The 18,633-nt window shown below is 40.6% G+C and overlaps 3 protein-coding genes across 3 annotated transcripts in view; 2 read left to right on the forward strand and 1 right to left on the reverse strand.

The window, feature by feature from the left end:
• eif1ad (eukaryotic translation initiation factor 1A domain containing) overlaps positions 1–18,633 on the forward strand; it is a 203,004-nt gene that overhangs the window by 49,661 nt on the left and 134,710 nt on the right. The gene's annotated exons all lie outside the window — the stretch shown is intronic.
• Positions 32–8,510, reverse strand: atp5po (ATP synthase peripheral stalk subunit OSCP). The gene is made up of 8 exons (XM_058063143.2): positions 8,477–8,510; positions 3,502–3,608; positions 3,188–3,238; positions 2,992–3,102; positions 2,794–2,923; positions 1,816–1,928; positions 1,639–1,725; positions 32–306 (listed from the first exon to the last, which is right to left on the reverse strand). Exons 1-8 carry the CDS (start codon positions 8,493–8,495, stop codon positions 196–198), a joined length of 729 nt encoding a protein of 242 aa, XP_057919126.2. The 5' UTR covers positions 8,496–8,510; the 3' UTR covers positions 32–195.
• Positions 5,511–17,639, forward strand: LOC131110240 (sideroflexin-1). Its single transcript, XM_058063142.2, has 11 exons — positions 5,511–5,612; positions 8,265–8,434; positions 8,506–8,676; positions 9,810–9,908; positions 9,981–10,056; positions 10,299–10,384; positions 11,881–12,008; positions 12,077–12,126; positions 12,209–12,258; positions 12,415–12,462; positions 13,547–17,639. The coding sequence occupies exons 2-11, from the start codon at positions 8,271–8,273 to the stop codon at positions 13,641–13,643; spliced, it is 969 nt and encodes a 322-aa protein (XP_057919125.2). The 5' UTR covers positions 5,511–5,612; positions 8,265–8,270; the 3' UTR covers positions 13,644–17,639.

The raw sequence follows: 18,633 nt of genomic DNA on the forward strand, positions 1-18,633 counted from the left end.
AATACAAATAAAGATATAAATCAGAGGCAAATTATGAGCCATATTATGGAGGGCTTTTATTAACATCCATATGAATTGGAGTACAGACATTGGATATCTGCATGGCTAAAACAAGTAGCAATTTACATTTATCAGCGTTATTTCCCCATGATGGTCATTTCCACAAAAAGGATCCAAGATGAAGTCCGCGGGGATTTAAGATTCTCTCATGAGCTTGGTCAGCTTCTGAATCTTAGTCTTAGTGGACATGTCAACGTACTTGTCTCCAATACTGACGATCATGCCGCCCAGGATGGATGGATCAGACTGTGAAGAGGATGGCATTTGAAGTTATTTGATGACATCATCATTTATTTTGTAAAAAATATGTAGTTACAGAGACCAGGGTTCAATTCCACCCTCGGCCATCTCAGTGTGGAGTTTGCATGTTCTCCCACTGCATGCGTGGGTTTTTTCCAGGTACTCCGGTTTTCTCCCACATTCCAAAATTAGCGACTCCAAATTGTCCATAGGTATGAATGTGAGTGTGAATGGTTGTTTGTCTATATGTGCCCTGTGATTGGCTGGCCACCAGTCCAGGGTGTACCCCGCCTCTCGCCCGAAGACAGCTGGGATAGGCTCCAGCACCCCCCACGACCCTCGTGAGGATAAGCGGTAGAAAATGAATGAATGAATGAATGAGTTCTCCTCCTATTTTGTGTGGAAGTGGTAACTTTTTGGCTTCTTATTTTGTCTTTCCCGCCCCTCGGCCGTCTCTGGGTGGAGTTTGCATGTTCTCCCAGTGCATGCGTGGGTTTTCTCCGGGTACTCCGGTTTCCTCCCACATTCCAAAAACATGCTAGGTTAATTAGCGACTCCAAATTGTCCATAGGTATGAATGTGAGTGTGAATGGTTGTTTGTCTATATGTGCCCTGTGATTGGCTGGCCACCAGTCCAGGGTGTACCCCGCCTCTCGCCCGAAGACAGCTGGGATAGGCTCCAGCACCCCCCACGACCCTCGTGAGGATAAGCGGTAGAAAATGAATGAAAATGAGTTCTCCTATTTTGTGTGGAAGTGGTAACTTTTTGGCTTCTTATTTTGTCTTTCCTGCCCCTCGGCCGTCTCTGGGTGGAGTTTGCATGTTCTCCCCGTGCATGTGTGGGTTTTCTCCGGGTAGTCCGGTTTCCTCCCACATTCCAAAAACATGCTAGGTTAATTAGCGACTCCAAATTGTCCATAGGTATGAATGTGAATGGTTGTTAGTCTATATGTGCCCTGTAATTGGGTGGCGACCAGTCCAGGGTGTACCCCGCCTCTCGCCCGAAGACAGCTGGGATAGGCTCCAGCACCCTCCGCGACCCTCGTGAGGATAAGCGGTAGAAAATGAATGAATGAATGAATGTAGTTACAGGCTGAGAATGTGCTGCAGATTAATCAGCGAGGTGATTCATCAACCAAGGCTTGGTTGGAATGGCATCTTTATAATAAGATATGACTGAAAAAAATCCAGTTTTATGCAAAATTTGCTTGTTCTAACAAGTTCTAACAAGTACACAATAACACTTCATGGAGACACTCTAATGGAGACTGGCATGGACAAACTGCTCATTAGTAATAATGAGACCAACACCCTTCCATAGTAAGACTAAAACTGTACCTTGGTCTCCAGCTTGATAACTTCCCCCTTCTGTAGAAATCCATTGAGTGCGACTTTCAGCTCAGCCAGATTAGCCTGATCCAAAGGCTAAAATGGATAATATAACATTGAGTGTATATAGCACAGGTAACCTTGAAGATGACACCAACATTTGTACAACATAGACAGACAACACACCTGAGCAGTGGTAACTGTGCAGATCACCTCACCGCGGTGTGCACTCATCATCTTGCCAAAAGCAGCGATGACGTCCCCAGTTAGAGTCAGACGACCGTTGTCGGACAAAACATCTGCAGAAACAGACAATATATTTCAGCATCAAAAATTAAACAAAGATGCAAGGCAGATAGATTTTTTTTAAAGTGACTTTGGCTCAGTAAACATTGAAAAGTGTGTTTTTCACTATAAACACTAAACAGGTTGAAATGACAATAAGCACAGGCGCAGGTTAGCGGAATCTAGAGAGCTAGCGACCTAAACGGTAGCCTTCAAGTCAAGTTATTTCCTTTAAACTTAAATAGCCAAAAACTTACCACTTCCACACGGATAGGGAGGATAACTATTAACAGTTATTTAACCTTTAACATGAATCAAACGTAATAATTTTTTCTGGGTACATGATACCATACAGCATCCATATCGGGCCGCACTAACATTAAACTTTCATATCAAGGCGGGGGCCTCAAACTACTGTCCTGCGGGCCACATTTGGCCCACGGGCCGCGTGTTTGAGACCCCTGGTCTAACTTTTTCAACTGATCTAAACATTTTGTTCAGGAGTGTAGATTTAAAAAAAAAACTAAAGATGGGTTTTTTGTCAAGTACACAAAACGACCATTATTTCCAGCAGTATCTATAAAACAAACACCTTGTTTCCCCTCTCCATTATGTCTGACAATTGTCTTCAATAGATGAGTAGTTTTACTTTACTTTTATTGAATTGTCAGTTTTTAACTAAGACTTGTACGACAGTGAAGTATAGATTTTAACTAATTATACACATTACATTATTCTCTATAGGAAAAAGTTGTAATGTGGAGCTCATGAGAACAGCCAAAGCGACATGTTGAAAAACACTCTTTGTCGTAATGGATGCCTGATGTATAAGTATTACTGCACACATGAAGTGACTTGACCACATATGTGACAACTCACTAATGAGGTTGACGGTGATCGACGAGACTTTGGCCTTGGCAAGGGCATCGGTGAAGGTCTTCTGCTTGATGCTACGCTTCACATGAGGGTTCATGACCACACTGGAAAGTTTGGGATCCTTGATGAGGGTCTGTGGGGGAAAAAGCGAAGCAATTCAAGTGGGCATCCAACCATATCTGATTAAACTCCTTTACTTACATTTACTTTAGCCAGCTCCTGTTCCACTTGGTCCAGTTTCTTCTGCTTACTAGCAGCTGAGAACAGAGCTGTGGCATAACGGCCTTCCACTCCATAGACTTGAATGGGTGGCTTAAATAGAAGAGAGTCATATACTGACATTCATGTACAACTCAATTGACGTTGAAGGGGCTTAATGTATATATAATTTATGTACCTTGATCAGTTTTGCTGCAGGTCGGACGACTGATGTGCTAAACTGGCGGACCTGCATAATTAAATAGCATATTTTTAACATTACAACACAACTTGATAGCTTTGCATCGATTGCATACATTACTGCTAGCTGCTAAGCTAACACATTAGCAGTCATTCAAGTGCAATACCGCGTATATTTATTCATACAATTCAGAGTCGACAACTGGTACCCAATAAGGGTTGCGGTATGTTGGATAGACTTTACAACATAAAAATATCAAGTACGAACTATTCTATATGAGTAAAAATGAGTAAAATCATTGACCGTCTTACCTGCTGTCCTAGCATGTGTGCTGCCATTTTCTCCTCCAGCTGTCTCGCGCAGAGGTACGGACTGCGCATGTGCATATGAAAGGAGCCTTTGCATGGGTATTGTAGTCCTTGAAGAAAAACAGAATAACACTAACTAGCAACAAATCAAATATTGCGACTGTATAAATGACGAGTATAGCTACACAATTAGCTGACTTTTGTAGGAAACGCTTGTAGTTTATTTTATAGTTTAGTATATGTAGTTTATTTCTCTCCCAACATTATACGGTGGACATTGTTTTGGTGGAAGCTAGCTTAACGAGTTATTCAATGGTGTGTGATAATTTTTTTTTTTACTTTACGGTCGACGTTCCAGCTGTGTCAATTGTACTGTTACCGCTTTACAACATTAGTAATTAATCTTCACTTCGGCATTTAATTATGTCAGGTTCTCGGTTTGTCCAAAAGAGGGCAGGCAACTCGTCAAACATCACACCTAAAATAGAGAACACGTCACGCTGACATCAATTCAATGACATAATCTCCTTGAAGCGATGACGTGAGGTAAATATTACCCTAGGCCATCTCTGTATGGAGTTTGCATGTTCTCCCCGTGCATGCGTGGGTTTTCTCCGGGTACTCCGGTTTCCACCCACATTCCAAAAACATGCTAGGTTAATTGGCGACTCCAAATTGTCCATAGGTATGAATGTGAGTGTGAATGGTTGTTTGTCTATATGTGCCCTGTGATTGGCTGGCCACCAGTCCAGGGTGTACCCCGCTCGCTCTCACTCAAAGACAGCTGGGATAGGCTCCAGCACCCCCGCGACCCTCGTGAGGATAAGCGGTAGATTTCAATAACAAACACCCTTGCAGAAAATGATAATAGTACAAGGTTTGATTTTGCTGCATGCCTTAAATGGGGAAAAAGTAGCGCCATCTTGTGGACAAAACTAAAAGCTTTTGCTAAGATAAATTAATTCATTCATTTTCTACCGCTTATCCTCAAGAGGGTCGCGGGGGATGCTGGAGCCTATCCCAGCTGTCTTCGGGGTGAGAGGCGGGGTACACCCTGGACTGGTGGCCAGCCAATCACAGGCCACACATAGACAACTATTCACGCTAAGATAAATGTAGGAACCACGAAAATCTGTTAATTTAGTCTTTAAATGGAACTGAAATGAAAAAAGAACATTTTTATCTTTCTCAAGCTGCTGTGCCTCCATCCCAAAAACACCTGCTAACACATGTGATCACATCTGATAACTGATCAATTAATTAAATACCCATGTTTGCTTCAAGGTCACGAAAATCATCCTTCATTTTGACACATTTGAAAACCACCAACAACCTGAACCCATGAGGAAACACTGTCCAACTAGATGTATTAAATATATAAACACATAACTATATCGATACATAAACATATAAATAGCTAGCTAGATTAATATATTGACAAATAAAAACAAATAAAGATAGTTCAATCCATTTGTCCTTGCTTTTACCACCAACCTCGTGCATAAAGATGTATTAAATACATAAACAGATGACTATATCGATACATAAACATATAAATAGCTAGCTAGATTAATATATTAACAAATAAAAACAAATAAAGATAGTTCACTCCATTTGTCCTTGCTTTTACCACCAACCTTGTGCATAAAGATGTATTAAATACATAAAAAGATGACTATATCGATACATAAACATATAAATAGCTAGCTAGATTAATATATTGACAAATAAAAACAAATATAGTTCAATCCATTTGTCCTTCCTTTTACCACCAACCTCGTGCATAAATTAAGCTACCGTATGAGAGCACTAACCGGAAAATGTTCATAAAAATAAAAGCCTCTTAACGGAACCGTGGAGTGTATCGTTTAGCAATTTAGATGAATGTTTTACAGTAAAAAAAAAACATAGCTAACATAAGTTATTTGTTGTGATTGATATCAAATCTGGCTGCACTTGGGTTCGAGCATGGACTATAGCGTTTTATTGTGTTATACAGCTGCTTCCGGTGGAAGGGGGGAGCGATGTGGTTACGGACTGCTGTTCCTCGCTAAATTAGCTGAACCGCAGCCTTTCAGGGACACCTCTTACGGAGCACCGGAGCCCTCGGCGCAGTAAGTAAACGATGTACATTATTTAATTTAAAAAAGACGTCGAAATTAAATGTTTGCTTTCAGGTGGTAGGTAAATAGTGTGTGTGTGTGTGTGTTGTGGTAAATGTGTGGATGTGGCGCCTCCATACTAGTTGAATCGGTGATGCATTCACTAGCATAAATCTTTTCTCTACATTGATGCCTTTACTGTCATTCGGAGATTTGTTGCATTGTTTCCATGCAGTAAAGAATCTCGGTCCAGATTGGACCGGTTTAGTCACAGTGTGTGTGTACATGTTTGAAAAAAAGGTGCGATAAAAAAAAATCAACAAAAACAGCAACACATGAATGAAAAAATGAATGAAAGATATTTCATATGACAGATATTGATCTTACGGAGGCAATTAATGTGGTTAATGTGTAGCCACGCAGGCTGAATGTGATTGGCTGAGAGTGAGGGCTTGCATATCACTCGGTCCAAAGTTCATCCTCCCACATCACCTTCATTTGCAATGTAAAAGTATTGATTAACGCTGCATTAATCCCCCCCATTTACGGATTTACAGCTAATAAAGAATAGCATCAAGTAAACTGGGCTTTCCTTCCCCTTGTTGCCTTCTCCTGACAGTTTAATTGCATTTAAAGAGACAGTACACCGAGACTTTCCGTGCTCTTGTCAGTCAGTCAAACCAGCAGCCATGTTTGGTGCAATTCCAGTGGGAGTTTCATCATCCTGCAGCAAATCCTTGCAGATACCTTTGTTTTGAGTCCCGGTGGTCGGGAGCAAAAAATGGTTAAAAAAAACACATCTGAGGCTGGGTGTCACTGACTTGCAGGCGCACACGCACGACATGTTCATGGCAGCGCAGGCCAGTTTCATCTGGCTGTGTGTGGTGGTACCCTGACATAAACTGTGTGTATATTTACATTGAAAGCCTCCAAAAAGCTGCTTGCAGAGAAAGTAAACATTTGCATGGCAGGTTTAGATGTAATAGCATTTTATAGCATAATAGCGTTTTATGAACCCTGCATATTCTACGTGTAGTGAAGCCTTTTCCGAAGTTAGGTGATGAGGTGTTCAGGGACCTGTTGACTGTAATTTCCACTTTTCCCACTTGAATTGCCCGTGTTTATGTATATGTTACGCGCTAACGATGGATCCATCTCGGGCACAGCGCTATCAATCGCGCAGATCCATCGTTGGCGTGTAATATATAGACTTAATATATGGTAATGGTAATGGTTTAATTTCATTTGAAAATGCATCAGATTACAATTGAATGCATCACATAATCAGTTCACAGTTCCACATGTCCGAAAGGAGTAGGAAGAAGCAAATCTTATTAAATCCTACAACTCCATCTGGTACTTTTACAATCAGTAACTGTTACATTTGTTCACTTCCTGCTTTCCTAATATAGTTTAAGGTTTTTTTTTTTAATTATTATAAAAAATATTATTATAAATGATTTTAAATGAAAAATTAAACAAAAAATAAAAAAAACTGATTATGTGACATGTGACAAAAATAAAATAAAAAAATAAAAATAAAAAAAATTAAAAAAAAAACTTAAACTATATTAGGAAAGCAGGAAGTGAACAAATGTAACAGTTACTGATTGTAAAAGTACCAGATGGAGGGCTAGGATTTAATAAGCTTTGCTTCTTCCTACTCCTTTTGGACATGTGGAACTGTGAACTGATTATGTGACAAAAATAAAAAATAATAAAAAATTAAAAAAAAAAACTTAAACTATATTAGGAAAGCAGGAAGTGAACAAATGTAACAGTATATATATAGCACATCATGACTGGTTCAAGACTCTTCCTCCTTGTATTTAGCAAACATCAACTGCTTGTATTGTTTCTTGAATTGGCTCATCGTTGTGCATTGTTTGACTTCCTTACTCAATCTATCCCATAGTTTGATTCCACATACGGAAATGCTATGGCTAGCATAACGTAGTCCTAGCATAGAAGTGTTTCAAATGTATACTTCTTCCCTGAGATCATATTTCTCCTCTCTTGTAGAGAAGTATTGGATGACATTTTTAGCTAATTGGTTATTTTTAGCCTTATGCATTATTTTAGCTGTTAGTTAGTATGTTCTCTGAATTATCCTTACTGACCTTTTTTGCAGTACATTTAGCGAGTGAAGATTGCTTTTGTAGTTATTACCCCGTATTTCCACACAATAAGTAAGATATGGTAGAACCATATAGTATATGAGTAAATAGTACAGCCTGAAGCCGCAAAAAACATATCACATCAAACGCATCATTCAGAAAAAAAGCAGTGCAGAGTGTCCTATCATTTCTGGTTGTCCTAAGGAGGTAAGGAGAATGAGGGCACGGCAGCAAAGCGGAGATGCTGGAGTGTTAGCATGTGTTTAGTCTTGTTATTCCACAACAACGCAGCTACACGATGACTAGCAATGGTTCGTCATCCGTTTGCCAATGTTGTCAATAAACGTGAGCCAAGTAGTTTATGTTTAAAAAGCATTTCATATTGTTGAAATCACATAACTATTTTTAAATAAAACATTTTGGGCTCTGCCTAAGCTTGTGCAAGTCTCTGTATTAATCAACCGCTAGCTACTTTACTGACTTTGCAAATTTCAGTTCCACTTTTTGACGACTGACTAAAAAAAAAAACACACTTTGTTTTCACCAGACTAACATGGCTGCAGAGCTCTCCACCTCCATAAACATCAAGGAGCCCCGCTGGGACCAGAGTACATTTGTGGGCCGCGCTAAGCATTTCTTCACCGTCACCGACCCGAGGAACGTCCTGCTCACCAACGAACAATTAGCACATGCGCACAAAATCATCACAGACTACAGGTAAGCTAGGCTAGATGTCCCACTTCAATTCAAAGCTCTTACCACTAAGTGAGATGTTCATGGTCCTCCAGGCAAGGTATAGTCTCCCCCGGGCTGACTGAAGATGAGCTGTGGAGAGCCAAATATGTCTTTGACTCAGCATTCCATCCTGACACGGGAGAAAAGATGATCCTGATTGGCCGCATGTCAGCGCAGGTTCCAATGAACATGACCATCACTGGATGCATGATGACCTTCTACAAGTAAGAATTTGCCGATTTAGTCGTCTAAGATTCCTGCCATTCCGCTTACATATGAACTACTTATGAATAATAGTCATAAAAATAATAATATTACATTCTTTTTAGTATATAGAACAACACCAAAAATCTAAGGTGGAACTTTTTGGCCCATTACGCACCGTCACTTGTTCACTTCCTGCTTTCCTAATATAAGTTTTTTTTTTTTTTTGTCACATAATCAGTTCACAGTTCCACATGTCCAAAAGGAGTAGGAAGAAGCAAAGCTTATTAAATCCTACCCTTCCATCTGGTACTTTTACAATCAGTAACTGTTACATTTGTTCACTTCCTGCTTTCCTAATATAGTTTATTTATTTTTATTATTATTATTATTATTTTTTGTCACATAATCAGTTCACAGTTCCACATGTCCAAAAGGAGTAGGAAGAAGGAAAGCTTATTAAAACCTACCCCTCCATCTGGTACTTTTACAATCAGTAACTGTTACATTTGTTCACTTCCTGCTTTCCTAATATAGTTTAAGTTTTTTTTTTTATTTTCGTCACATAATCAGTTCCCAGTTCCACATGTCGAAAAGGAGTAGGAAGAAGCAAAGCTTATTAAATCCTACCTCTCCATCTGGCTGGTACTTTTATAATCAGTCACTGTTACGTTTGTTCACTTCCTGCTTTCATAATATAATTTCAGTTTTTTTAACTTTATTTGATTAATGTTTTTATTTGTTTTTTATTAAAGTATTTTTTAAACGTCATTTTATTATTGTTTATTGTTTATTATTATTTATTATTTATTACTATTATTGTTTTTATTTTTTGTCACGAACCCAAGTACGAGGTGATATGATACAATGACAATTTCAAATTAAAAATTTTATTTAGTTATTATTTTTATTTTATTTTGTTATTTTTATTTTATTTTTTAAATATTTTAAAATATTTATTTTGTTATTTTAAAATATGTTATTTTCGTCAATGCATTCAATGCGGCGGATTCTGTGGGAAATTGTGTTGTCTTGCCGAATACACGCTCAAGTCATCTGACTAAAATCCGAGTCATCGTGTTGCAAGTCCAAAGTCATAAAAAGTGCCAAGTCACATGTGAGCATTGAATTGGCTTATTTTTCCCTCCTTCAGGACGACTCCGGCTGTGTTGTTCTGGCAGTGGATCAATCAGTCGTTCAACGCGATAGTCAATTACACCAACAGGAGCGGCGACGCTCCCATCACGGTCAGGTACGGAAGCATCCATGTTCTCCACGCCACGGACTCTCATTGAGCGCTTGATGTGCTTCTCTGGTTTTGCAGTCAGCTTGGCACGGCGTACGTGTCCGCCACCACAGGGGCGGTTGCCACCGCTCTCGGACTAAACGCACTAACCAAGGTATCGGTTCATCTAACCCCATTCTACTTACTCATTTTAACGCGCTGACCTCAAATGCTCGGGCTTGCTGACACGACGTTAGTAGCGCACAAATAGCTTCTTTGTCCGAGAGGAGCCTAATTATTCACGGGGTCGTGCGCCGGAATCGGCGTGTCTCCCTGCCGAGCTCGTTTGGTGTTATTCGTGCTGATTAATGGCGGAGATGCTTTAACGCACACGCTTCTTTCTCATCCTCGCTGCAGCACGTCTCACCTCTGATTGGACGCTTTGTTCCATTTGCTGCTGTCGCTGCCGCCAACTGTATCAACATCCCTCTGATGAGGCAAAGGTAAGGCGGGAATCTGGCACCGCTGCGTCCAAAATGGGGCCTTCAATTATTAAGTTTACCTAAGCAGGACGAGAACACGTATGTTATGTTGAACATGTGATAGGAAATGGACAGCTACAATGCTATATATAATATATGTGTACATATGTGTAAGTAATTTTCCATATAATCAACAATGATAAAGGAATTAATCTGTTCCGGTGTCAAACTGTCACCTTCATTAAGTGTACAGTCAATGTTTTAAGTCACATTTTGACATGCTTGACAGTTATTTAAGGGACTGCGAGGGAAAAATGTATTGAATTTTTTTCTTTATTCTTAAAAGCCGTTACAGCAATCCCTCGTTTATTGCTGTTAATTGGTTTCAGACCCGACTGTGATAAGTGAATTTCTGCCAAGTAGGATTCCTTATTCATAAACAGAATATTTTTTTTAGTTATAGTATAGAAAACCTGTTTACGAGCTTCTAAATATATTATTTGACATTATGAGAGCCCTCTAAATATGTTCTAGCAACCCTATAGTCACAATTACATTCATTAATTCATTAATTTTCTAACGCTTATCCTCACAAGGGTTGTGGAGTGGGGGTGCTGGAGCCTATCCCAGGTGTCTTCGGGCGAGAGGCCAATTAACCTAGCATGTTTTTGGAACATGGGAGGAAACCGGAGAAAACCCACGCATGCGCGGGGAGAACATGCAAACTCCACACAGAGATGGCCGAGGGTGGGGAAAGACAAAATAAGAAGCCAAAAAGTTACCACTTCCACACAAAATAGGAGGAGAACTCATTCATTCATTTTATACTGCTTATCCTGGACTGGTGGCCAGCCAATCACAGGGCACATATAGACAAACAACCATTCACACTCACATTCATACCTATGAACAATTTGGAGTCGCTAATTAAACTAGCATGTTTTTGGAATGTGGGAGGAAACCGGAGTACCCGGAGAAAACCCACGCATGCACGGGGAGAACATGCAAACTACACATAGAGATGGCCGAGGGTGGGGAAAGACAAAATAAGAAGCCAAAAAGTTACCACTTCCACACAAAATAGGAGGAGAACTCATTCATTCATTCATTTTATACCGCTTATCCTCACGAGGGTTTCGAAGGGGTGCTGGCTGGAGCCTATCCCAGCTGTCTTCGGGCGAGAGGCGGGGTACACCCTGGACTGGTGGCCAGCCAATCACAGGGCACATATAGACAAACAACCATTCACACTCACATTCATACCTATGGACAATTTGGAGTCGCTAATTAACCTAGCATGTTTTTGGAATGTGGGAGGAAACCGGAGTACCCGGAGAAAACCCACGCATGCACAGGGAGAACATGCAAACTCCACACAGAGATGGCCGAGGGTGGAATTGAACCTTGGTCTCCTAGGTGTGAGGTCTGTGCGCTAACCACTCAACCGCCGTGCCGCCCCTTGGTTACAATATGGTCATGGTTTTGGACTGATTGTGCTCTTTGCTCCGTGTCCTCAGAGAACTCAAACACGGTATTCCCATAACAGACGAGAATGACAACAGGATAGGGGAGTCGACAAAAGCTGCGCAGCAGGCTATCTCTCAGGTTGTGGTCTCAAGGATCCTCATGGCCTCTCCGGGAATGGGTACTAGGAACTGTATGATAACTTTAAACTTCTTCTGTGAAGTCATGACTTGTTTGTTTTTTTTCCAGCCATCCCACCCTTTTTAATGAACCATTTGGAAAATAAGGCCTTTTTGAAGGTAAGACTGGAACTATAATGGTCCCACCACAGGATAAGGAATTCAATACGGCTTTTGTTTTTTTTCTGCCTGCTCCTCTCAGAGGTTCCCATGGATGAGTGCACCTATTCAAGTCAGCCTGGTGGGATTCTGGTGAGTGGCCGCTTCTTCCATGAAATGTATTTATGCGCCATTTTGAGTGAAGTCTGATTTAAAGGTTCCATCGTAACACTTCAGCGACGATGTATTACCTCGCATGATATCTTCACATTCATACTTCATGATGCTTTTTTATGGTGTCATTTCCAGCTTGGTGTTTGCCACTCCACTGTGCTGCGCGCTGTTCCCCCAGAAGAGGTGAGTGAATCCGACGTAGCGGGATGTGACCACAGGCTGTGTTCGAAACCGCATACTTACATAGTACTCATACAAACTTTTTGAGTATGCACTGTATCTACACTGGTAGTATGTGATTTTAGCTTACTATTCATTTTCTACCGCTTATCCTCACGAGGGTCGCGGGGGGGGGGGTGCTGGAGCCTATCCCAGCTGTCTTGGGGTGACACGAGGTGGGGTACACCCTGGACTGGTCGCTAGCCAATCACAGGGCACATATAGACAAACAACCATTCACACTCACATTCATATCTATGTACATGCAAACTCCACACAGAGATGGCCGAGGGTGGGGAAAGACAAAATAAGAAGCCAACAAGTTACCACTTCCACACAAAATAGGAGGAGAATTCATTCATTTTCTACCGCTTATCCTAACGAGGGTCGCGGGAGGTGCTGGAGCCTATCCCAGCTGTCTTCGGGCAAGAGGCAGGGTACACCCTGGACTGGTGGCCAGCCAATCACAGGGCACATATCGACAAACAACCATTCACACTCACATTCATACCTATGGACAATTTGGAGTCGCTAATTAACCTAGCATGTTTTTGGAATGTCGGAGGAAACCGGAGTACCCGGAGAAAACCCACGCATGCACGGGGAGAACATGCAAACTCCACACAGAGATGGCCGAGGGTGGGGAAAGACAAAATAAGAAGCCAAAAAGTTACCACTTCCACACAAAATAGGAGAATTCATTCATTCATTCGCACAGACCTCACAGCTAGGAGACCCGAGTTCAATTCCACCCACGGCCATCTCTGTGTGGAGTTTGCATGTTCTCCCCGTGCATGCGTGGGTTTTCTCCGGGTACTCCGGTTTCCGCCTGTTGATTTCGGCTCGGGTAGGAGCGCAATGCATTGTGGGTTATCATGTAGTACACTGTAGTGTAAACGCTTTACATACTGTCTGATGGTTTGGGTATGCAGTATGTAGTGTGGCTAGTACGGGCATGGAAGTATGTACTAGTAGTTAGTATGCGGTTTCGAACACAGCCACAGTCCACAGCAAAGGATGCTAAATAACGTCCCTGCCTGTCCTCCAGCTCCATATCAGTTAGCCGCCTGGAACCTGAGCTGCAGGAGAAGATCCGGGCCAGCCACCCAGGCCTGGAGAGGGTCTACTTCAACAAAGGGCTATGAGGGCCCTGCCCATCCCGGTCTCTTTAACGCCAGCCCTCCTCATTCAGTGTGCCGCAGTTAAGGTTGCGTCTCGTCATTTCACGCTGATGTCGAATAATTCTGTGTTGTTTTTGTCAGTGTCATTTTAATTTTTTTTTACTGCCACAATGTGTTTTTTTTTAAACAATTTTAGCCACTAAATATTCATAATTGTACTAAATCCACATTACCTCATTTTAGTACATATTGTTGCCAAATGAGCGTCACTGAAAAAGCTTCTCGACTACTACTCCAGGGACCCGTGCTTTTTTTTCAAAACGGCGACGACCATTAACGGACCAACTCGGTGCTATTTGATACCTTCGCGATATCAGTGTTCATCATTTGTATTTATTCTGCTTGACAAACAAGCACCAGCAGCCACTCCTCGCATCGTCCAAAAGTACTCACCACATTTCCTCAAATGGAGTAACAGGAATCGTGTATATTTATACAATGATTCAAATCGCATAGAGTTGAACCTCGGTTAGCGTCCTCCACTTGTCACTGTTGCCGCATCTGTCATATTACCCCAGGGTAGCTGTGACTACAGATATACGTAGGTTACCACCACCACCAGTGTGTGTGACTAAGCAGTGAAAAGCTTTATAAAAATTGATTCGGTTAGCGTCCATTTCCGTTACAGTAATGACACTAACCAAGGTTCCACTGTATATTACAACATTCATTCATTCGAGGGTCGCGGGGGGTGCTGGAGCCTATCCCAGCTGTCTTCGGGCGAGAGGCGGGGTACACCCTGGACTGGTGGCCAGCCAGCCATTCACAGGGCACATATAGACAAACAACCATTCACACTCACATTCATACCTATGGACAATTTGGAGTCGCTAATTAACCTAGCATGTTTTTGGAATGTGGGAGGAAATCGGAGAACCCGGAGAAAACCCACGCATGCACGGGAGAACATGCAAACTCCACACAGAGACGGCCGAGGGGCGGGAAAGACAAAATAGGAAGCCAAAAAGTTACCACTTCCACACAAAATAGGAGGAGAACTCATTCATTTTCTACCGCTCATCATCACGAGGGTCATGGCCGGTGCTGGAGCCTATCCCAGCTGTCTTCGTAAGAGAGGCGGGGTACACCCTGGACTGGTGGCCAGCCAATCACAGGGCACATATAGACAAACAACCATTCACACTCACATTCATACCTATGGACAATTTGGAGTCGCTAATTAACCTAGCATGTTTTTGGAATGTGGGAGGAAACTGGAGTACTCGGATAAAAAAACCCCACACATGAGAACATGCAAACTCCACACAGAGATAGCCGAGTGTGGGATTGAACCCTGGTCTCCTAGCTGCGCGCTAACCACTCGACCGCCGTGCCGCCCATATTACAACATATTCATATATATGACACCCTGTTTGATTCCATTGTTGTTTTCTAATCGCTAATTATTTTCCAATCAGTATTGAAGCGTCTCCAGAATGTGCTCTCCTTAGTCGTCAGCTTTACAGATGCCATGTCTTAACAATAAAAGGTACACAAAAATACTGAGGAACTAATGATTCGCGGTTAGGTAGGTACTACTATAATTTTGTGTACCTTCTTGTAAAGCGTCATTAAAACCAAGCGGTGATGAATTGGGGGGGGGGGCGGAGACCACCATTTGAGGAACTGCGGTGACAAATTCTCATATGAAATCCTACATTCCTTGTAAAATTGTATGTTATCCACAACATCCTGTCAGGGTGAAAGTAGTTTTAGATTAAGGAGAATTAATTTTTTTTAAGTATTATTATTGACATGAGTACTTGGTACACGTCAAGATGATTTCCTTGCACATTATGATTCAGAATCATATCAGATTATTGTATTATTAAAGATCTAGCAGTGTTACCCAGTTTCAGACCGAAAGCAGAATAATAATACCCAATCTGGACTTTGGTTCAACAAAAAAAAGCAGATGACACCTACCTAGGCTGTGGCGGTCCTATAATACCACCGACTGTGGCGGTCCTATAATACACCTTCATCCTGCACATTAAGATCCTGAATCCCGTTTGTTTCCTTGGCCTGTTCTAAAATCAGGGATGAGAGAAGAAAGGGAGAGGAGGGATCCAAACTAGCCACCAAACTCACAAGCAAGTGTTAATTTATAATTTCATCCACTGAAGGCAAATGTTTACATCAAATGTTAGTGAACGTGGATTCCATCGCTCACGGTGTGATCACTGTAAAAATGTTTTAATATAATCGAAAATCTATTATTGTTGTACCGTACAAGTGACTTTATTTCGTGTTTCCGGAGATGTTTGGTTGCTGTTCCCTAACTGGTATGAAGTGACTTTTGTTCTCGTCATCAAGGTGAACTGAATGTAACATTTTCCTGCTATAGCCACGTCTTTTTGACCAGAAAAAGCACAATGTTGGGACTCTGAAATGAAATGCTGCATTTTTTTTTTTTTTTTTTTTGGACCACGGTGGTCCCCCACCGGTGTTTTTTTCACAGATCACCTTTTACCAGCTGAGGGAGTAGCACAATAATACTATTTTCATATTTACTTGACATTTCATGTTTGTGTCCATTAAGGCCTAAACTGTCCTTAATAAATATTCATAAAGCTTCACAATGGAACCCTTAAAGTAAAACAAGTTGTTCGAAGACTCAACACGAACAGACAAATGCAACAATCAAAGTAAAATAAAGTAAAACTACTCACCTACTTGACATTTCATGTCTGTGTCCATTAAGGCCTAAACTGTCCTTAATAAATATTCCCTTAAAGTCAAACAAGTTGTTTGAAGACTCAACACAAACAGACAAACGCAACAATCAAAGTAAAATAAAGTAAAACTACTCACCCATTTGACATTTCATGTTTGTGTCCATTAAGGCCTAAACTGTTCTTAATAAATATTCATAAAGCTTCACAGTGGAACCCTTAAAGTAAAACAAGTTGTTCGAAGACTCAACACAAACAAACGCAACAATTACAGTAAAATAAAGTAAAACTACTCACCTATTTGACATTTCATGTCTGTGTCCATTAAGGCCTAAACTGTCCTTAATAAATATTCATAAAGCTTCACAGTGAAACCCTTAAAGTCAAACAAGTTGTTTGAAGACTCAACATGAACAGACAAACGCAACAATCAAAGTAAAATAAAGTAAAACTACTCACCTACTTGACATTTCATGTCTGTGTCCATTAAGGCCTAAACTGTCCTTAATAAATATTCCCTTAAAGTCAAACAAGTTGTTCGAAGACTCAACACAAACAGATAAACGCAACAATCAAAGTAAAATAAAGTAAAACTACGCACCCATTTGACATTTCATGTCTGTGTCCATTAAGGCCTAAACTGTCCTTAATAAATATTCATAAAGCTTCACAGTGGAAACCTTAAACTCAAACAAGTTGTTCGAAGACTCAACACGAACAGACCAAATGCAACAATCAAAGTAAAATAAAGTAAAACTACTCACCTACTTGACATTTCATGTCTGTGTCCATTAAGGCCTAAACTGTCCTTAATAAATATTCCCTTAAAGTCAAACAAGTTGTTCGAAGACTCAACACAAACAGACAAACGCAACAATCAAAGTAAAATAAAGTAAAACTACTCACCCATTTGACATTTCATGTCTGTGTCCATTAAGGCCTAAACTGTCCTTAATAAATATTCATAAAGCTTCACAGTGGAACCCTTAAAGTAAAACAAGTTGTTCGAAGACTCAACACAAACAAACGCAACAATTACAGTAAAATAAAGTAAAACTACTCACCTATTTGACATTTCATGTCTGTGTCCATTAAGGCCTAAACTGTCCTTAATAAATATTCATAAAGCTTCACAGTGGAACCCTTAAAGTCAAACAAGTTGTTTGAAGACTCAACACGAACAGACAAATGCAACAATCAAAGTAAAATAAAGTAAAACTACTCACCTATTTGACATTTCATGTCTGTGTCCATTAAGGCCTAAACTGTCCTTAATAAATATTCATAAAGCTTCACAGTGGAAACCTTAAACTCAAACAAGTTGTTCGAAGACTCAACACGAACAGACCAAATGCAACAATCAAAGTAAAATAAAGTAAAACTACTCACCTACTTGACATTTCATGTCGTGTCCATTCGTGTCCATTAAGGCCTAAACTGTCCACAATAAATATTCCCTTAAAGTCAAACAAGTATGTTCTAAGACTTAACACGAACAGACAAACGCAACAATCAAAGTAAAATAAAGTAAAACTACTCACCCTTTGAAGACAAACAGGAAGTTATTTGCAGAGCACCGAGCGGCGTAAAGTCGTCATCAGTCCCTCATTCTATTGTGGATCTTCATCATTCATAAATGATGGCTGTTTCGTGGTTGGCTGTGGCCTATTAGTCCCCCCCCAAAAAACTACAGGAATGTTATTTCACATGTAGAACAATGTTAAACCCGTAGAAAGTCATAAACAGGTTTTTCCATGCTCTAACTATGAAAACATAGCGTGTAATTGTTGACAAAGAACACTTGCAGTAGCACTGAAACGTATTCAAACTTCATAGTAAATTGTATTAACTTGCAGTAGTTTGCAATAAACTAAAATCTACTGTACGTTTGTACATTTTGAAAATAAATGTCATTTACAATTTGGTAGAGTGTAACTTTAAGTTCCATTTGCAGTCTATGGTTATCACTACAATTTCTGTCATAATCACATAGCAACACAGCAAACCCATAGCAGTCAAAGAAAAAGCAAAGTCAAACCCTTTTTTGAATCTTATGATTTGAGCCCCAAGTTTTGTCTGACTTGTGAGGTTCCACTGTACAGGAAGTGATACAAATCACATGATGTATTTGTACAAAAAAAAAAAAAAAAGATTCAGATGAAATGGCATTTGGTTGTGCAGTATTGATGTGATCTTGATGAAATAAAATGAACCGGATGAACTGGAGTGCGCCACCTTCTGGTTTTTCACAACACAGCACAGTGACATCGCTGTAATGT

This window comes from Doryrhamphus excisus, linkage group LG22 (assembly GCF_037039965.1).
Source record: "Doryrhamphus excisus strain RoL-2023G ecotype Guam linkage group LG22, RoL_Dexc_Guam_v1.1, whole genome shotgun sequence".
NCBI classification, from domain to species: Eukaryota; Metazoa; Chordata; class Actinopteri; order Syngnathiformes; family Syngnathidae; genus Doryrhamphus; species Doryrhamphus excisus.